The sequence below is a fragment of the Ammospiza nelsoni genome, chromosome 17 (assembly GCF_027579445.1).
Source record: "Ammospiza nelsoni isolate bAmmNel1 chromosome 17, bAmmNel1.pri, whole genome shotgun sequence".
NCBI classification, from domain to species: Eukaryota; Metazoa; Chordata; class Aves; order Passeriformes; family Passerellidae; genus Ammospiza; species Ammospiza nelsoni.
The window spans coordinates 7,101,090-7,122,209 of record NC_080649.1 but is presented as its reverse complement, the minus strand read 5'-3'; the positions used below and the strand labels follow the sequence as shown (position 1 = coordinate 7,122,209).

The following is a 21,120-nucleotide window of genomic DNA, read 5'->3' as shown; positions in this document are numbered from 1 at the left end:
TCTTGATTTATTTGATATGCAATCAATTATCTGTATTTTTTAATGTGATAAAACCAAGATAAGTTTCCCTGTGAACAACACGTAACTAAGCTGAAGTAGTTTTGTTTACTGGTTTATAATATTGTGAGCAGATGTCTGTTTAAAAAGCAGCAAATTTATCTTTTGTCGATTTGGATTTTGATTACAAAGTTGTTTTATTCCTGGAGGGAAAAAATAAACTAGTCTGTCTATACAAATAAGAACAGGCATGGAGAGTCTTAATCCAAGCCAAATTATAATAGACCAAAAAGGCATTCTAGCCCATCTAGCTATTGGAGAGAGAAAAAAAAAACAAAACAAAAAAACCAAACAGTCTTCAGTGGAAAACTGTCTAAAGCTCTCAAGACAAAAACCTTCCTCAAGGGGGTTAAACATCAGTGAAAATGAACTGCACACAAACATCCTCTGGCAATGTTCTGTCGTTGCTCTGGTTTTGCTGATTTCCCAGGACAGGCAAGGTTGGATGTGATCAGAGCTTGATCAGACGAGGTTCCAGGTAAAACCCAGGATCCCAGAAGGGTCTGGCTGCCAGTGCCACCCTGCTCATGACACAAAGGGGCTGGACCCGCCATCAAACCCGCTCTGAGGGCTGGGACCCGCTCTCTGAGGGCTCCTCAGCAGCAATGTTGGGGCTCAGCCATCAAACCCGCTCTGAGGGCTGGGACCCGCTCTCTGAGGGCTCCTCAGCAGCAATGTTGGGGCTCAGCCATCAAACCCGCTCTGAGGGCTGGGACCCGCTCTCTGAGGGCTCCTCAGCAGCAATGTTGGGGCTCAGCCATCAAACCCGCTCTGAGGGCTGGGACCCGCTCTCTGAGGGCTCCTCAGCAGCAATGTTGGGGCTCAGCCATCAAACCCGCTCTCAGGGCCGGCCCCGCTCTCTGAGGGCTCCTCAGCAGCAATGTTGGGGCTCAGCCATCAAACCCGCTCTGAGGGCTGGGACCCGCTCTCTGAGGGCTCCTCAGCAGCAATGTTGGGGCTCAGCCATCAAACCCGCTCTGAGGGCCGGCCCCGCTCTCTGAGGGCTCCTCACGAGCGAGGCTCGGCCCGCGCCGCTCTGCGCACGCGCGGCTGACAGGGCGGTGCCGAGCACGTGCGCCAACGCCACCGAGGCGGCCTCCGCCCTCCCGCCGGCCCGGGGCGGGGACGAAGGAGGAGCCCGGCTGGGGGGCCCGACCGAGCTGCCGCCAGCCCGCCCTGTCTGGGCCCGCTCCCGTTCGAACGCAGCGCGGCCCCGCCCGGCCATTGGCGAGGGAGAGGGAGGGAGTGCGCGCCAGGCCCCGGCGTGTCGCAGCCAAGGCGTCCGGGCGGGCCCCGCTGCCGCGGCGGCGCGTTCCGCCCGGAGCGTGAGCGCGGGCCCCGAGCGGAGCCGCCGCTGCCATGGAGCGGGGGGCGGCGGCGGCGCGCGGGGCTGATCGCGCCCCTTCCCCATGAGACTGTGGCTGTGCTGGCTGGGCTGCTACACCCTGCTCCTGTGGGTGCTCAGGAGGACGATGTGGGCTGGCCCGGCCCGGTACCTGCGGAGCCCTTTATCCAGGTCCCTCTACGTGAATATGATGGGCAGCCACCGCCAGCCAGCCCCGGACGCCAGGGAGAACCACCAGGTACAGCCGCGCTGCCCGCCCCTCCCTTCCCTTCCCTCATCGTGCCGGGCTGGGCGGCGGGGGCGGCTCAGGGACCCCCGATCCCCGGGGAGCTCCGCCGGGCAGGGGCGGGGGGTCCGGCGGGGGGGATCGGCGGGAGGAGCGGGGAGCCCGCTGCGGGCTGAGGGGGCAGCGGGCCGGGCAGCGCAGACAAAGAGAGGGAACTGCTCTGTCCTGCGGTGAGAAAGTTGCCGTGCGCCCTCCCTGCAGAACGCGCTGCCGAGCGCTCCCGGCGCTGCGGGCTCGGGGGGCGCCGCGGGGGAGGCGCGGAGAGCCCGGCGGGGGAACGGCGCCTGTCCCGGCACCCGGAGCGGGCGGGTCGGGGCCGGAGCCGCTCCCGGGAGAGCGGCACCCCGGGTTCTTGACCTGCGCCCCTGGTTCTGGATGGGCACCCCGGGTTCTGGATGTGCACCCCGGTTTTCTCAATGCACACACAGATCTTTGTCCGGCGAGCCCTGTGAGAGCGCTCCAGGGAAGTTTGCAGGTGCTGGTGACGGGGGTGGGTTTGTAATCACAGAGGTGTTTGTAATTAGTACCTGTGCATCTAGAGGAAAACAAAAAAAAAAGTGGGAAGCTGAGACTCCCACAGAGGCCTTGGAGCAGTAGGGGGTGGCAGACTGGGAATGAGTTGTTGCAATGTGATCCGACTGCGATAAAAGGTTAGTGCCGTGTTTGGGCGGTGTGGCCTCATGGGTCGGTACCTTGTGGAGAAGTTAGGGGCCGTGCCCTTGCGGTGCAATGTTCATGTGATAGATTTCATTTGGAATACCTTCAGATCCGCACTGTGTTCTGGCGAAATGCTGCTGAAAATCTGACAGGAGTTAGAAGGGCTAATAAAAAGTCTTAGTGCAGAAGGAAGCTGGCAGCTTAATCTAGGTTAAATATGCAGAACCAAGCTAACGAAGATGTAGTATAAGCGCTTGAGGACTGCTGTACAAAGGGAGAGCGTAATTCTTCCTGCTGATCCATTTCTGCAGCTTTCTTACTGCTTTGGGTGGGCTCTGACATCCAGAACCTTGTTGGGGGGATGCATCCCTGCAATTTAGTGCTTGTGGTCTGCTCTTGGGATTGTTCAGGACATAAGTACAAAGAGAAGCAGAATTCAGGTTTACAGGAAGAACTTCCTTCTGGTGAACAAAGAAAATCTGAAAGTCTTTTGTGTTGTTAAAAGACAAGTCAGGGAAATTGTGGAGGTGCCTGTGTCATTCACAGGTGGATGGTCTTCAGTGGATAATCTTCATCTCTGTTTTATTTGATCTAGATTTTAAATATAGGTATTGATTATTTAGTACATTCAGTAAGATTTATGGTTACTGAGTTTGTGGTGTAAGCAAGGGTTGGATGTTCAGACTGCTGGTACTTTGACTCTGTGGTTTTACTGACTTAACTAGTTTTATGTAAATTATTTAAAAGAATTTTTCATCCTTTTACTAATATTAGGCAAGAATTGCAATGTTTGTAATTTTTGCTATAACAAAGGTCTTAGTACAACAATCTGAAAATGTGTAAGAGATTGACACACACTTTGTCACGTAACTAGTGGCCTTTCTTAGGTTGTATGTGTAGAAAAAAGCAGTTTCTGTTCTGAGGAAAAAGTTCTGGAATTAAGCTGCTTTTCACCTTTTTTTTTAATTTGAAATTTAGATAGGGGTTTTTGGGAGTTTTTTTTTTCTCTCTTATAATGTGTCAGAATTTCTGTTATTCACCAGTGTTATATAGGTAGTTGTCAATAACCTTATTGGCAAGATTAGCCATGAGAGATTATGGAATCATTGAATCATTAAGGTTGAAAAAGAGTTCTAAGATCATCAAGTCCAACCTTTGACCAAATACCACCATACCCACTAAACCATATTGGGAAAAAGAAATTGGAGATCTGTGAACAACACCCAGTTTTTGGAAACAAGCTTCTGTTAGTTGTCACCATCATCCTTCTGCCAGTGGTTGTGTCAATATTTAGAAGTCTTAAAGACAAGAATTGTAGGACTCTTGTTTTTCAGTGGAACTGCAGGTGAGAGTTCAGTGCAGAGCCCTGAGGTGGATGAGCTCAGGTGTGGTCATGCTGCTTATGGAACAAAGCCTCTGTTTCCCAAGGCTTTGTGAAGGTTTTCTTCTGGGTTGAACCTGGCAACACATTGCAAAAGGCAAATCACCTGAGCCACTCCAAACCTGTTCAGTGGAGTGAGGCAGCAGCCTTGAGAATGGAGCTGACCCATCCCAGCCTGCTCCTCAGCTCCTTGGGATCATTTGCCTCTGCCACACTCTTGGAATTGGCTTCTGAAGGAATGGACAAAGTGCACAAGCTGCTGCTTTGGTGGTTTTACAGGAACCACTTAGGATTCCTTTTGGGAATCACTGGCCTATGCTGATTTATTTAGCAAGTGCTGAGCTGCAGTGAGAAGAGACCTGAACTGGTGAATCAGCTGTTGTGGGGATCCCTGTGCCGGGCTCAGAATCTGGGTTTCAGAGGAAAGGATCACTCACTCTTTCCACCCAGCAGTGTGTTTGAAAGTGCAGTCCAGAGCCTGATTCTGCCAGAAATGCATCATTGTGCAGGAGGTTTGCAAACCTCAGCAGGCACGTTTGCTGCTCAGCTGAGGGGTCTTGGGGTCCCCCCTCTCTGCTTTGGGCCAGTGTTTGATGGAGCCCCTGTCATGAATGTGGCACAGGGGCCCTGGGGCACTGTGTGCTCCCCTCTGCTGCTGGCACTGCACACGCTGCAGTGACAATCCTGTCCCATTCCAGTGATGATTCCAAGTTCCACTGTGTCAATGCTGTGTAAACCTGCCTTGAGTGAATGTTCCACTCCCAACAAGGCAAACAAATGTGATGGGGTCAGGGTTTGAGCACATGTGTGTTAAATCTTTGGGGAGTTACCCCAGCTGACAGTTTCTGTCCTTCCATGTGCATTTTTTACAAGGTTCTGCTAAAACTCTACATCTCACTTTAGGATACTTAAAGCTTCCTATCTGCACAATGAGCACATGCAGCCAGATTAATGAACATTAAGGAAGATTTAAGAGAGAGATGAGAGGGTGTTGGCTGTAGAGAATAATTCTTAATGGTAGAATGTAGACACAATGGCTTTTTATGAGAAGGACTGGCACCAACTCCATGTAAATGTAGGAGAGTGAAAAATAATAGTGATATTCTTCATTAGAAAGAAATTTGATTTTTTTTAATACAACTTTTGGCTATGTTGGCTTTCTAGGGAATTTACCTTGTAGATCTCTTCCAAGTACAGGGTGATAATTAAGACAAAATTAAAACCACTGTTTCTTAGCAAGTAATCAGTCCTCACTTTGTTACAGTTCTAAGTTAATTTAACCCTGAAGTTTGTTGGAAAGACTGTAGGAAAAGCTGAATTTTTGCATTTATGAAAATTGGCAATAATTTTGTATGTATTAATTTTGACTACTTCTGGGCTTACATTGCTGAACTTTTAAAATGATCCTTTATTTCTTTCTCTAGTGGTATGTCTGCAACACTGAACAGTTGTCTGAATCCCTTCAGCCTATTTTTGTCCAGAGTTACCTTGACCAAGGAACACAGATCTTCTTAAACAACAGCATTGAGAAGTCAGGCTGGCTGTTTATCCAGCTCTACCACTCTTTTGTGTCCTCTATTTTTAGCCTTTTTATGTCTAGAACATCTATCAATGGGTAAGTGAAAAGTCAATCTTGGGTAAGCTAAATACAGTTTGGATTTAGAGTTTTCAAGTGTTCAGCCCTACCTCTTGATTGGCCAGCTTTTCAAAATGTGAAATTTCCCTTTGCTACTCTGTCAGATGTGAAACACCCTCCTGTGTTCATCATTCCCAGCCCTCTTAGTGGTGAACACCATTTCCAGTATGGGGGGACATAGGAGGTAATTGCAATTAATACAAGGCAGTCAGAGGATTCTAATTGCATTTTATAACAATTACTTGTGTTAATTTTCTCCTAAGAGAGTGTTCTTTGTGTCTCTTCCCTCAGCTTTCTTCCCCCCTCCCACCTTGCCCTTTCCCTGCTGCCACATTTTTATCAGTTGCTGTTGTGATTGTGCTGGTGGCTGTATCCAGACTGTTCTGTATTATTGTACCTAAAACTCTTCCTGCTGGAGAGTGTTTGCCTGTCCATGGCAAATCAAATCTAAACACTGCAAAGCTGGCCAAGTGCTGTGCCTGGTAACACAAATGTGAAATATTGTCCTTTCTCTTATTCCCTGAAACAATTCCACCCCAATTTGTGTGTAAGCTGCCCTGGAACAGATGACACCTGATGGAGCATGTTTGGCTTATGAACCATCAGCAAAGCAGGAAAACATAAGCTGATAAAACAGTATTCTTCTGTTCTTATTGCACCGGTTCCAGGAGAGTTTGGCTGTTCATGGGTGCTTTAGTGGTTTTTTTCAAACAAGGCAGGGCTCTTTTTTGCTTACCTCACCCCATTCAGACATGTTTAACAGCTTATCAGCTTTGACCTTATGAAAAATGCATTTTGTTACATTTAGCCAATTTCTCCAGTATCCCCACCTCTGCACCTGCTACATACTTCTGCACAGTCTGATACAAAATAGGAGCTGTCTAGTGGGGGTAGAAAAATAGTCTTTTTCCTTATTTTCTACTCAGATGACTTTATGAGCTTCCCTGTGGTGTTCTTAGTTATGTCTAGCTTTATCTAAAGGTTCCTTTGGTCTCTTCTTCCTTTCTCTTCCATTTTTTTTTCAAAGGCTCTTCAGGGCTTTGAATAACACCTCATAATGCTGTTAGGAATAATAGCTATGAGCCAATTATACAGTGTGGACTGACACATGTGTGCTGCAAGGGGGCTCTACTTAAATTGGATGTAGTGTGTTTATTTTTATACATTTGATATCCTGCTTAGTTTCTTCTCTATGACTTTGTATACTCTGTCCTTTTTGTTTCTTTGGGTTTTAGTAGTCAGCCCTTCCTAGGCCAGCTCCTTTTCACATTTTTTATTCTTTGAGTCTTTTTGTCTCTGTTTACCTTTTTTCCTGTTTGCTTTTTTCCCCCTGTTCATTGTCTTTAAGTTTAACCTGCTATCCAACAGGAGTTTAAAGAATAGTATTTATCTACCTGCAGTCTATTAGTGACCAGTTCTTCTTCCTCTGCCTGTTCTTCTAACTGTTTCATCATTGAATTCTGCTGTGACAGCTGGAACGTGTCACTGTGTAGTCTTCAAACAGTTATGGGCGGGTATGGCATTGACTTGATCCATAAGGAATCCAACTGTCACCTCTACCCAATTCCTTAATAAGTTGTCTATTTTCTGTTCCACAGCTTTTCATGTTGAATGCAGGATCTGCAGACAGCAGCAAAAGCCATTGTAACACAGAATTTTAAAAATCTCTTTTGCCCCTCCAGCAGCGTTACCCCCATGCTTTCTTTAAATCTGTTTTCTGTCTTCCCTCCTCATTCCACATCCTATTCCTCATTCATTGTGCATACTTCTGTGTCTGCAGCCATTTTATTTCCTCTGTTATTTCATCCTGTTGGTTTGTTTTAAGGCAGGTAGCAGAGATTCAAATCTGCAAATGTGACAAATAAGGTTCAGTCTTTATCTTTCCCTACTCTTTCTCTTCCCCCTTTTTTTTTTTAATGCAATCATTTTCTTGAGCTGCACCCCATGAGCTCTTCCTTACCTAATCAAATTCCTTCTGGAGTCTTAACCACTGTAACTGCATGTGGCTCTGTATTTGATCTCTTACAAATGCAAGGCAAGTTGAACTGGATTTAAAATTTATCTGAGCAGTGACCTTGTCTACTATTATGTATGCCTGGTTCCTGCCAAAGCACATTCTAAATTTTTTCACTGCCTGTCCATTAAAGTTTGTACAAAATTGATCATTTCTTGTTTTACATTTTAGGCTGCTGGGAAGAGGCTCGATGTTTGTGTTTTCCCCAGAACAATTTCAAAGACTGCTTAAAATAAATCCTGAATGGAAATCCCACAGACTTCTTGATTTAGGGGCTGGAGATGGAGAAGTCACAAAAGTTATGAGTCCTCACTTTGAAGAAATCTATGCCACTGAATTGTCTGAAACGATGATATGGCAGCTTCAGAAGAAGAAATACAGGTATTGACTGAATAATTCCTACATCCTTTATATCAGAAATTACAGCAAGCAATCTATTTGTAATTTAATGAATGTTCAGTATTTTCAGTCAATTCCTTTATTGTTTGATTGTTGTGGAAAAGGTTAGCCTGTACAAAAGCAGAAAACCAAACACATATGATGATCCCTCTTACCAGTGTTGGTTTTTGTCTCCTTTATTACCTGATGTTTATCAGACAGTGTAAAGGTTCATAGGGCTGGACATGCAGCCATGCTGATCATTGATTTAGTTTCCTTTTCCAAAAGACCAGAAGGGATCAGGTCTGTCTCTTCTCTAAATGGTTGACCTTACCTGCACTATCAACACATCCACAGGGAATTTTTCTCTTCAGTAGTTGTGTCTGAAATCAGCTTGTTTTTATTTAACAGATTGTATCTCTTTTTCCTTTCACAGGGTGCTTGGTGTGAATGAATGGCAGAACACAGGATTTCAGTATGATGTTATCAGCTGTTTGAATTTGCTGGATCGCTGTGATCAACCACTGACTGTATTAAAGGACATTAGGAGTGTACTGGAGCCAACCAGAGGCAGAGTCATCCTAGCACTGGTTCTGCCTTTTCACCCCTATGTGGAAAATGGTAAGTGCACAGATTAACAGTTCTTTAGGCAGGTAAAGAAAACGTTTGTAGGATCTAGTTTCCCAAATTAAGTGTTTCATAAAAGACATGTTTGTATTTGATTTTTTACTAATAACGAGTAGAGGGCATGTTCAGAAGTATGAAATCATAGGTAAATAGGCCACATGATGTAAGCTGTTTTGTTAACTCCACAGAATACATTGTTGACACCAACAAAAAGCTCAGATATTGAAGTCACAGATCCTGTTTTGCAAGTTTACCACATTTCAGTTTGTTGGAGCAACTTGGGAAAACTGGTCTCTGATTAGGGCCCTTTACCCCAGCTGTCTCTAGTGACCAGTTGAGCAAAACCCCCAGAACTGTCTAATGCTGAGTAGAGCCATTCAGGTCAAGTTGTTTCAAGTGTTCCAGATGAATCCCACCTAAAAATCCATAGAAAGATAACTTTCACTTTCCAGCATGAGGTCTCAAAGTAGAATATGGACTCCTACAAATCCAAAGTATCAACCGCTATTAATATTGTATGAATTTACATTGTACTAGTAACAGGAATAAAAAAGTAAAGTTCAGTGCCAAAATTATTTACCCTACTTGGAATTTAAAGAAATATACGAGATTTTCAGATGAATCTGTCCTTATGACTAAACTTTTAAAGAGACTGGGAACCTCTTTACATGCCTGTGATTGTGGATTCAGGTTGAAGCACCCTGAAGGTGGTTTGAATTCCAGGAGGCTGATGTTCATCAGTCATTGTTCTGGTTCTCCTTGAGTGTTAAAACTTGCCTGTGGGGAGGCATGGATGGCCACAAAATACAGAACTAATCATGTTCTGGCAATCACTATGCATCAAACTGAATCTGGTTTTCTCTTTTTGCATGCTAGGGGTATTTTGATGGGAAAAAGGAAAAAAATAAGCATAAGAAGTAATGCCATTAGGTGAAGAATTGCTTATAATATAGTATTTGAGCTTGTAATTTTGTAACTGTTTTGAAAAGTAATGTGACCTAAATTAGATTTGGTGTTTTACTTAGGCATCTCTAAAATATTTCAAGCATATTTGATTACAACTTATTGTTCCTATAATATGGAACAATATGGCTTCTCCTTGTAGAAATCCTTTGCCACTATTTGCCACAATTATGGATATGGGCCCATATAAACTGTTAACAGTGCAGGTTAGCACACACAAAAGTTACACCTTTCCCACTAAAGATTAATTTAACTGTGGGCTAAAGAAACAGACAGTTAGTTGCCAGACTGTCTTTGTGATGCAAAAACCATTTTAGAATTTCAGTATTTTCATTCAGCTGTTCTACATGATGCACTTTAAAAATAGATATGTACATATGTTTTATATATAACAAAATTATACTTGGAACATTCAAAGAGGAGAACATTCCTCAGCTCAAGTAACTTCTTGTAGCAGCTCATTAAAACCAGCTTGGACCCATGTAGTGAAACTTTTTAATTTTGTAGAGGGAGAACAAATGGAAAAGTGTTGGGGCAGGTAAGGTGTTTGATCCAGTGATAATTCCATAGATTGAAGTGGAGAAATTATTTTAATCAAAATGAGATATATGGGTTATTACATGCAGTATAGTGGAATGGTAGTGGTGGAAGCTATGTGAATAACATAAATCCTGCTCTAAGAGAACAAAGCAAGGTGGAGAAGAAATTAAAATACAGATCTGTGCTCACTGTTAGTGGAATGACAGTGACACCTAGAGTCCAGAGGAGCTCAGTCATGAATTCTCTCTGGGGCTTTCCAGTTTTGTTTCAACATGCAGGACAACCAGAAATGCAGTTACTGCAGGTGTCTAAATCTGGCAAGAGAGCCTGATGAATCATCAGGTATTAGACCAGTCACTAAGAACAAGTACTACCACAACTTCATTTTTAATAGGTGTCTCACAGAGTCATATAAGAATCCTCTGTATTTCCTAATATAGACAGAAAAAGTCATTATTGGGTAATACATGAGTGGACTGGTGTAAGTTTCTCTAAAATAAAAATGTCATGCCATACTTCAGAAGTTGTGAACACTGGGAGCCTGGGAGTGTGACATTTCCTTGTTGAGTGTGTTAATGTCCTTGTAATGGATTGACAGGGATGAGAAGGCACAGGTGTGTATTCTGTCCTCCTGAAATACCATTAATTGAACTGGAAACACAGTAGTGTGTGAGATGGACCCTTGCTTTGTCTCAGTTGTCAGTTCTCATCTTGAAGAAGTGAGAAATGCCACTTCATTTGTTAAACAAAGCCTTGCTTTATTTAAATTATGATAAAAGATGCAGCTGTTCTTTAGAAAGAAATATGCCTGATACCAGCAGGTACCTTATAAAAGTGCTGATTTTGCAGATTGGCTAGGTAGTAACTGCTGGAAAAGGTACTTAAAAAGTATACTGGATAGTGTGGTTCTTTTTTGTGCTTGTGTCCATGTTGAACAGGTCTGTAAAGGCATAACGTGGTGCTCCAGGTGTTCCTGACTTGGGATGCTGGGACTGGGAGATGGGGGTTGTCAGCCTAGCAGGTGAATTTTAGTCTTGGAGGACAAATGTTTTCACAATGACAGTTACTTTCCCAAATAGGTTTGGAAGATGCTCCCATCCCAAATGAGCTTTTCCAGGATAGTGTGTGTGTGTTTATATTGTCAGTGTTTTCTGCTTGCCTGTCTAATACACAGGTTTTGCTCTGTTTAAACTCTTCTAAGGCTCATTTACTGTTGGTCTGTAAATGTTACATCAATAACTACCCCATTAACATGAGCAAATCCAGAATTTCACCCATGAAACAAGTTTATTTTCTGTTGCTGTCAACTGTCAAACATCTTTCACATCCTGTTTTTTGTAACAGAAATACATAAAAGTTTATATAAAGAGAAAAAAAAGGAATTAAATCTAAAGTAAAAATAAAGCATCAGCAGTTGTCTTAGAAAGATGAAGTCTTTTCTCAGGGTTCTTGGAAATGAAAAAAGGAATATGTAACACAGATGTAAGGTACAATGCACTTGGTTCTGGTGATCTGTTTAGAAAATACTCCTGAAGAACACTGCCCTGCAAGGTTTTCTCCTCTTCCGTTAAAGCAAAGAAGTCTGTGAAGAAGCTTAAACTTCCTCACCTGCTCCTTTGCATGCAGGAGAACTGTTGAACAAATCTCAAGTGCTGCATGTGCTCATCTGTTCTGATAAACAGTGTCATCTTCCAAATCCTCCTAGGGACAGAAGTGTTTTGTTATTGAGGTGGTGGTTTTTTGGTTTTTTTTTTTAATAAAGGCAAAATTTCTTTTTTGAGGCAAGCTCCATCCCTTTAGTGTTTCAGTAAAATCCTTTCTCCCCTCTTAGGCAGTTGTTTTTGTCCATGTGGTATCTACTTCAGTCTTCAGAACATGTTTCTTATCCTGTTGGCTTTTCCTAATCTCCAGGGGGCACAGGAGCAGTAAAACACAGCCCATATTTTCATATCTGATGGTCAAACCAAGGACCAGGTCATGTCATCAGGGACTGGAAGGCTTTAAAGGGGTAATTACCCAGGAAAGTGATTGGAGCTGTATGGAAATAAATGAAGTGAAATGTACATAGGAGAAGTGCTTGACTTTGGTCTGTGTGTCATTTGGCTCCTCCTTGCATCTCTGAATGATCTCTGTGCTCAGAATAGGAAAGAATTAACATTGTTTCTCAAGAGAAGCAATTTTCTTTGCATGCAAATATGTGTGATTTCTAAAGTTGTGTAGTTTGGTTTTGTTTGTTGGGGTTTTTTTTAATAATTTACATGACATGTACAATTATTGTCATATAAGACTTAATGGCCTAAATTTAGAATGCTGAAATAAGTTGTGTGGCTTTACCCAGTGATATTGAAGACTTAGTTTAGGCTCTGTGTGTTGGAGGAAGGGAAATACCTTTAAATATATCACAGAGCTTTTGTAATAGTTTTGTTATGTTTCTGTCCCCTGCTCTGGGTTAGTGGAGCAAGAGGAGCTGAAAAAGCAGTACTTCAGTACTTTGCAAACATAACCTCCTGATAGCTCCAGGCATTTTACCAAACAGCACAGAACCAGACCTCTTCTTGGCAAAATGCAAATTTATGGCAGTTCTAATTTTAAATGTACAAGCATACATTTAAAAAGGGCTGTGTGTGTATATACACACACACATGTATAAATATATGTAATTGTATGCATCTGGCCATTTAGAATGCTTTATAATGTCCTTGACTGTCACTCAGAATACCTTTTTTACATCTCTATCAACTTTAAAGGAAATAGATACAGTAAACTCCTAAAACCTTCTGGTTTCCCTTTTCCCCCATAAATTTAGGTATTGGTGGGTGGATACTCACAGGCTGTTGTTGGTGTTGAGCATATCTCTGCTTTTGAAGCTCTTGAGCAATTGCTTGAAAAATTTTTCGGCCGCTATTTATTTTCTGCAAATAATTTAAAATATTTTGATTCAGTGCAACATTTTGAGTTGGAGAAAACATCTTTTTCTACCTTTTCTAAATTAGGTTTTTTTACCTGGATATGTCTTTGGGATTGTTACTTAGTAGCATTTTAAAAACATGCAGTTTGGCAAGCAGAAGGTTATTAAATTACATTATTATTGCATTACTTAACATATACACCTTCTTTAATGGCTCTTTAAATGTATGGATTCTGATTTTCATACAAGGATATGTTGTTGATTGATAGCAAAACCTGTTATTGTCAGAGGTTTGAACAAAATTTACTTAAAACCTGAAGGAAACAGTGTGTTAGAGATGGCCTTTACAGAGATTACCTTACCATGCATCCAATGTGTTAAAAATAAATTACCTGATTTGTTAAAACTAGTTAAATATAAATTGATAACTAATTTTGTATAAATATAAAGCAAAGCCTTAGCAGCTCAGATGTCTCTTTAATGGAATAATCAATTAATCACAAATTTGATGCCAAATATACTTCAAAAAGACAAGAAGCTGTGACTCACAGACAAATCAAATAACATGGTAACATACACAGTTCTCTGTTGTTTGGTCTTTCCCACTTTTCTTTTGCAGCTTTGGTTTTAGCTGGAGGGAGGGAAAATAAACGAAAAAACAATTAAAATACAAGATGAGAAGTTAGCAGAGTAGTTAAAATTGTTGCCCTTTTGCAGTGCCAGTTTGTAGGTAAGTGTTCACTAGGTCAGCTTATACCATTGGAAAAATCAGATTTTCACGTGTGAAGCCTTTTTCAGTTTCTGGTAGTAGATACTGCAAGTGTTTTTGCTTTGAGCACGGTGGGACCTGCTTGAAACACTACTGAATTCTCAAAAATAAACCAATGGCATCACAGATCCAGTTTTTCCCCTGAAGAAGGCTTGTTTAATTTTTCCCACTGTATTTTTCACTCTGCACCTTCACTTCTAAAGAAAAACAAAAATGAAAAAGCCAGTCCTGTCTTTATGCTCAGACAGTAATCACTACAGGAAAGACTCATTTTACCATATCATACCAGTAAGGACTGTGAAGTCCTGATTCCCCTGTCAAAGTCTCATTATCTTGTAAAGATTCCTGTTGTAGCTCTGTTTTTATCTAAACACAAAGTTTGTTCTAGATTTAAAAAAAAAACCCGACAATCACATAACTGTTAACCATGTGCATTTTAATGGGTTTGTTTCTGTAAGCATAAAAATTTTTCCAAGTCTCTGATATTTTTAAATTTTACTAAGGTTTCCCTTCTGTACATCTATGAAGAGAATCAGTAGACAAGCGAGGTCAGTCTGCAGTAACTTTACTGCAGCTCATAAATACTTTTACATGAATTTAAATTATTATACTTTTACTGGAAGTTTATACTCTCAGGATAATTATAATTTCAGAATACCTTTTATTTTAGACACTTTACTGAAGAAAGTAAATGTGGTTCCTGTTGAGAGTCCAGGTATGTGCCACACAGGAGTTCACAGATGTGTGTGTGCAGCACATGGACTTCAACCAACCTCCTCTTTAAAACTTAACCATAATAGTTATGAAAACTAGAAATGTGTTTTTATTCCCCTTATGGAGATGTTAAAACTGCATTGATTTACAAATGAACAAAACCAGAAAATCACTCTGAGCCTACCTTGTAGACCACAAAGGAAATGAGCACAGCAGAGCTGTACAGGAACAGTAAGGTTGAAGCAATGATCATGGAGATGAGTTTTCCATGGCTGAGCTGCTTTCCTGATCCTTTATTAAAAAGGAGTGTTAGAATAAAGGGCAGTTCTGATTCACTTAATTTTTTTAAGACTCTGCATTCCAACCCACTTTCTCTGAGGAATTAAAAAACCATCTACCAGCAATATTTTTCTGGGTAATTTTCAGTCTAAATTCCTAAATGAGATAATTTTCCTTTTGTTCATTCATATGTTTGCAAGGGCAATGGAGACCTGTTAGTTTTGATTACAAACCTTTCCTATAGGGGTAGAAAGAGAATGGCATCCAGTGTTCTGTTCCTGTAAAGGTATATCTGAATAAAGCTCATAGACTTCTGTTCAGAAATGGAATTAGAGAAAGGAAGAAATATAAAGAAAGTAATAATCCAACTGAGTGTTTCTGGATTTTTTTCTTTTTCTGTTATAGGCATGTAAAACTGAAATGTTACTAAAGTTTCATCACTTTCTTAACTAGAGGCAAGTGATACAAAGGTTTGGAGCATTTTTCTCAGGCTGTCAGTGTGAATCCCCAGGTCTGAGGCCCTGCACTCTCTTGGCAACTTCTACTAAATGTTGGTTTCTCTACTTCCCATTTTCTAGTAGATACTTCTTTCTGACAGCCACAAAAGTCTTTCTGTAAGAGGATGTAGAGTGTGGTTAGACAGCAATAAGTACAAAACTTCTTTCTTTTGTAGAACTCTAGAGTCATCTTTATCATATGACAGAACAGCCTAATTAGCAAACGAGGTTGAGATGCTTATTTGTGAAATCCCTCTGGTTTTACTAATAACATCTTAATATAGCCATACTACTCCTAATGGGTTTGTTGGTATTTCCATCTTAAATGTCATTCTTGAAAGTATAAAGAGAGTATTTAGAAGAGATAATTTATTTCTTCTAAAATGCTTCATTAAGAAGGAATAATCAACTGACCTGTTACTGTTAGTACTGTTCCATCTCCTGTTTGTTTAGAAAGGGGTGACGAGTCTGAAAATGCTATTCCACAGATATAAACAGCGCTGTCATCTTCAGTCAGATCTTTTATCTGAAGTAAGATGTTATTTCCTGATGAATGTACTTTGTACTTCTGATGATCTGTGCAGCCAGGAGTACACAAACCCTGATGTGTACTAGTTAAAAAGCGAAACCACAAAACTTCAGGTTGGGGTGAGGAGCATCCAGAGGCAGAGAAGGAGCAGGGTAGGGACACGTTCATGGAGGAGTCAACCTGCTGAAACCTGGGCTGGGCCACAGTGACTTGGCAGTGACCTGCAACACCTGCTGGGAAGGAACAGTTCTTGATGGGAGGGACAGCTAGAAAACCAGGTACAGTCTGAAAAGAAAAAACAACTGCTTTTGGTTCATTCAAGGAAAGGTGGGAGGGAAGGAAGAAAACAACTGTGTTTAAACTTGACATGATTAAGGTTGTTTGTTTTTAATAGTTCCTATAGCTTGCACATGTGCTCATTTAACACTTTTATCTACAGGGTGATATGCTTGGCTTTCTATTTTTTGACAAAATAGGGAAGATTGATAGATCTAAAGCAATGTGAATGTTTCCTTTGGCACTGAGAAGACCAGAAGAATACTTTGTGCAGTTTCTAGCCTGAGATGTAGTGCTGCCTGTTTGTGGGGGTACTGGCCAGTGGGGGTGGGTGTTGTGGGACATACGTGCAGTTGCTCAGGGGAGCAGTTCTGCAGGGCTTTCCCTCTCTCCTCCACTGTTCCTGGTCTGAGTCGAACCAGACAAGCTGAGGGCAGGTGGTGGAAATGTCATAAATCAAGACATTTATAATTTAGCAACTTCATAACATTGATTAGAATTCACAATAGTTCCTAGATATTCTTCCACTTCATCACATATATTGACTCTAGGTTTCTAAGAATAATAGTGCTTGTTAGTCCTGACATTTAAAAATGTGTGCAGAGAAAACAAGAAGGTTAATCAGAGAAGAGCATTCTAATTAAGGAACTAAAATGTGTGGTTTAGTATGTCTAGTCTGGAAGATTTTTTTTAAAGTTTTTATTGACATCCATGTGAATTCCGTGTTAATATATTTAATTTTATTCAAATAAATAGTGTAGTTATTTAAACTATGGCATTGAGCTTATTGCAGTGAGAATAAAGGTAGTATCTAAGTAGCATCCTTTTCTGCTTGCCAGAAAATAACAAACTAGAAGATAAATAAACTGACATCTCTTAGTGTACTGCTGAGACACAATTTGTAAACCTGTCCATGATGAACAATTAGCATTGTCCCTTTATCATTTTTCTCACTAAATCAAATCAGATTCAGTGGCTGTGACTTCTACAGGAATAAAGTGGAACTGATTCTGTGTCAGGTCCATAGCAGAGCCATTCCACAGCAGCCTACAGCAAGCTGAAGATTGTAAGTTGTGGGTGTACTTGTACCCTGTGTGATGAAGGGCAGTAGCCTGTGCTTCTGCAGCTGATCCCTTCTCATTTCCACCTTATCCAGGGGCTCCGGTGTCCTTGCAGAGCAGATCTCCATGGCCTCAGGTCACAGGTGCTGCCTGCTGGACTTCCCAAACCCTCCACCCAAACAAACACAGTGCTCTGAAACCGGGCTGCTGCTGGAGTGTTCCAAGCAGGGAAGTGCAGCAGGATTTGACCCAGAAATTACAGGCTACAGCAGCGTTTCAGACTTTTTCTTCTCTTTTTCAGGGAAGAAAAAAGCATTTGCTAGCAGTTGTGTACTTTGGAAGTTATATGACAATAGCAGAAATTAACCTGATTTTCAGCAAAGCTTTTCACTGCTTTTCTTTTGTAGCTGTGCTGCAAACCATAACCACTAAATTCTCAGTCTAGTTTAACTGCTGTTAAGTGAGAAAATGTAAGAAATTTTTGGAAAGTCTTACCAGCACCATACAGGATCCAGTCAAACGCCAGCATTAGCACGTTTTTAAATTTGTTGAAAGATGCCATTTCTTGTATCTCTGTGGAAATGAATCTTCTTGAAGGAAGAGGAACTTAGGAAATGTTTGGATTTGCAGAACTGTCTTAATCACAAGATTTAGAACTTCCTGTTTAGAAGGGTGTTTACTACTGCATCTAGCAAACTGGTTAAAGGTACAGACCAAACAGAAAGCTTTTGTTTGTTGTGGATGACATTACTTGGAAAATGAGTGAAGAACTTTAAATTTTGAATTCCTGAGAGTTGTACCTATAATCCTTCAGATTATTTCATTGGATATTACAAATAACAAGACATTTTCCAGCATGCTACTTAATCAGCTTCTTAATTGTGTATGACCCTAAGCAGCCTTTAGCAGATCAGCTGGTAGGTGGCCACTGAAGGCACAAAGTAGCCATCCACTGTAATGGGGGTGATCTGCTGGTGAAAGCTTCACAGCAAATCATAGTTTTCAACTTGCTGACTCTAATTACTGTAATTACTTCTGTGCCTGTCTGCTGGACACCAAACTCACTAATGGCAGTTACCTTTTAGCCACTCCTGGCACTTCTAGTTTAAAAATGTAACAAAAGATAACCTTGAAGAAGCTGCTTTTGAACAGCAGGGATAAACTGGAACTGATCTTGCAACAGGTCTATGAGTGGTGTGGCAACCTCCTGTGTGGAGTGGAATGAAACATAATTAGTGTAATTATGCTTTCTGTAGGAAAATGCAGCACACAATAAAGTTTTCTTTATAATTGAAACAAAGCTGTTCTGTTTTCTCAGTAGGTGGCAAGTGGGAAAAGCCCTCAGAAGTTTTGGAAATCAAAGGGCACACTTGGGAAGAGCAGGTGAACAGCCTGCCAGAAGTTTTCAGTAAAGCTGGTTTTGCCATCGAGGCTTTCACCAGACTGCCCTACCTCTGTGAAGGTGACATGTACAATGACTACTACGTGCTGGATGATGCTGTCTTTGTCCTCAAGCCAGTGTAAGCCTGGGTGAAGTAAAGCTCCACAATCTAACCCAAGAAGCAGCCTCTGAAAGAGGATTTTGATTTATGGTTACTTAAAGGGAGGGAATTTTGGGATTGCCATGCTAAATAAATACCATGTAAGAAATTTAAAGGCCAAAATAATAATGTATTTCTTTGTAGTGTGATTAGGGGTGGGGGGGAAGAAAAGGTTGTTTTTTAAATGGACTCCTCAGCTGAGTATTTCTTTTTTACCAGCTCTTAAACCAACATTGCAATCTGCAATCCAGCAGCAATGGGGAATATTTTTTTATAATTACCTGCAACAGGGATCATATCCAAACAAAAGCAATAGTCTTTATAATGGTGAAACTGACAGTGTGAACTGTTGTGAAAGAAATCAAGCAAAATCTGGCAATAAAGTTATCCATTCACTTCAAGCCTTGTTGAATAAAACTGTTGAAATGGATAATCTTCCATGCTAAGTTACTTTCTCTCTTACTGTCATTCTTCACGTTTTTAATCATGCTAATAAACTTTTTTGAGATGACTTTTGCATTAACTTCTGTGTTCATTTTTGTAACCATAGCCATGCTTGCCTGCAGCAACTGCTGTTTGTGTTGAGAATCAAGCTTTCAGTAGCAACACAACCTTGCATTTATTTCAACAGCATTTAATTATTGTTTAATGGGATAACAGTGCACAAAAAATGTATCACTTTTAGTTGGGTTTCCTTCATGTTCTTCCCTGTCCTCATTGCTTTTGCATTTGCCATTTTCCATAACCAAGGGGTTATGGTAGAACTTGTCAAAACTGCATTTTAAGCTGATGGCTTTGAAAACAAACCCTCTAAGCAAGTTGTTGCCAAATGTTTTCAGCTATAAAAAGTTGCAGGTGGTTTCTTTTAAATTTTCTGAGTCAAACTGTCTCTGAGGATCAGGCTGTAGGGGCTTGATCATTTTCATTTTAGCTAGCTTGAGACATTTTCCTTTCTTCAAAAGCACTAAATTAATGCTATTTATTTTATCATGTCTTCTTTTAAAAACTGTTTAAGTGGATAATTTCTGGCAGTTGGGATATAACTTCTCTTTAAAACATGAGACACCATAAGTAGACCTGGCAGGTGTATGTCATGTAGTGCTTGGATTGCAAGTGTGAGAGAGCAGAGAAGCCTCAGGTAAGTAAAGTAAGAACTGACTTCTGTTGCTTTTGAAGTCTAAAAAAGTTGTCTGTTGTGGGTTTTTTGTGGTTTTTATAATTAATGGTGATTTTATGCCAGGTAGGCTGCTTAACAATGTCATTTTAGGTTTACCTCAAGCTGATGGGTAATGATTTCTCCTGCCAATTTATTAGCTTTTTGTTGTCAGTCATCTTTGTGGAATAGTATTCTGTAGTATAGGGCAAGGGATGGTGAAATTTCAAATTACTTCTCAACAGTAATTTAGACTCAGTGTTATTCTCATTTCAGGATGTGCTGTTGCATTTTGGCACATAGTGCAATCAGATTTGTCTGTTGGGAAAATGAGCTGTATATGCTCTGGACTGAATCCATTAATTTATCTTCTGCTACCTTCATTTTATACTCATCTAGTAGTGGGAAGATGTTTTTTAATGTGTCATTAATTTAGGTTAAGGTAGCAAATATGAAGTAAGACAAACTTCTTCAAAGGTACTTAAGTGTTTTAATCCCACATGTTAAAAATCACACAAGAGACTGTATTTCATGTCTCTCATCTTTTAGTCCTGTCACTGAGGATTTCAGTTTGTAATGGCTTTGAGAGGTTTGGGAACAGAAGGTGCAATGTAAACAATAGGGGGGTTTTATCCTTTTTTACAATTTTCTACTTTGTTCACTCTATTTAACCAAGTATTCTTACACTTGAGATGAGGAGTTAAAAGATAACCAATGATGAAGAAAATCTTTCTACAAAGCCTAAATTCATCAGGGTCAAACACCTGCTTAGACCTGTTGAATAAACAGAATAACCCCCAGGACTGTACCTACACCTGCAGGTACAGTATTTCTGTGCCTACACCTGCATTTCTAAAGCCAGAGTTCCTTGGGAGGGAAGGGACTTCTTCCTTCCTACAGGCACTAAGAGCATTTGTGTGCAGTCAATGATGCTCACAGCTCACAGAAAGAAACTCGTGAGTCCAATAGTTCATTAAATTGCCCCAAATTTAAAGGAACAAGTGTTGCAGTTCCAATGTCCAAATTCATTACTCCTGGGTTTGGGAATCCTGCCGCGTCCTGCTGTGGGTGCCAGTGTCCATCCAAGCTGCACTGCGGTGCTCTCAATGTGCAGGGTTTTGCTCTGGAAAGTGGCTGAACTATTCTGTTCTATTCTCTCACGGTGGGCTGGATGTGTTGCACTGCAGGAAAACGATGCTGTGCCACATGATTTAGCCAGAAGCTTTCGAAGTTGGAACAGCTCATCCCTCAAAACCACAGCCCCCTTTTGCCGGGTGATCCCAGGTACAATCAGTTCATGCTCTGAGGGACCCAGGGCCACCTTCCCCTGCTTTGGCTGGGTAGATGGGACAGCAGGGCATCACCAGCCCTGTGTTTCCCTGCACAGCTTGGTGAGTTCTCTTCACCTGGGGACAGAAGCGTCCCCTCCTGCCGGCCCCGGGAGTGCCGAGCCCCTGCGAAGGCGCCGCTCCCGCCCGCCCTGAGGGCCGGGGCGCTGGGCCGGCGCCT

General features: G+C 41.5%; 2 protein-coding genes across 6 annotated transcripts; one reads left to right on the top strand and one right to left on the bottom strand.

Moving 5' to 3' along the window:
- Positions 1 to 1,296: 1,296 nt before the first annotated feature.
- Positions 1,297 to 18,969, top strand: METTL9 (methyltransferase 9, His-X-His N1(pi)-histidine). Of its 2 annotated transcripts, none has more exons than XM_059484274.1 (5): positions 1,297 to 1,640; positions 5,151 to 5,341; positions 7,548 to 7,757; positions 8,191 to 8,375; positions 18,239 to 18,969. In XM_059484274.1, exons 1-5 carry the CDS (start codon positions 1,467 to 1,469, stop codon positions 18,439 to 18,441), a joined length of 963 nt encoding a protein of 320 aa, XP_059340257.1. In that variant the 5' UTR covers positions 1,297 to 1,466; the 3' UTR covers positions 18,442 to 18,969. The 2 variants fall into 2 exon arrangements, with proteins under 2 accessions (XP_059340257.1, XP_059340256.1); XM_059484273.1 differs by having other exon boundaries at positions 1,302 to 1,640; positions 18,236 to 18,969.
- IGSF6 (immunoglobulin superfamily member 6) lies at positions 11,153 to 17,502 on the bottom strand. Of its 4 annotated transcripts, none has more exons than XM_059484543.1 (6): positions 17,413 to 17,502; positions 15,466 to 15,810; positions 14,460 to 14,566; positions 13,370 to 13,423; positions 12,713 to 12,796; positions 11,153 to 11,585 (listed from the first exon to the last, which is right to left on the bottom strand). In XM_059484543.1, the coding sequence occupies exons 1-6, from the start codon at positions 17,477 to 17,479 to the stop codon at positions 11,547 to 11,549; spliced, it is 696 nt and encodes a 231-aa protein (XP_059340526.1). In that variant the 5' UTR covers positions 17,480 to 17,502; the 3' UTR covers positions 11,153 to 11,546. The 4 variants fall into 4 exon arrangements, with proteins under 4 accessions (XP_059340526.1, XP_059340527.1, XP_059340524.1 ...); XM_059484544.1 differs by having other exon boundaries at positions 15,466 to 15,865; positions 17,413 to 17,485; XM_059484541.1 differs by having other exon boundaries at positions 15,466 to 15,882; positions 17,413 to 17,465.
- Positions 18,970 to 21,120: the final 2,151 nt, after the last annotated feature.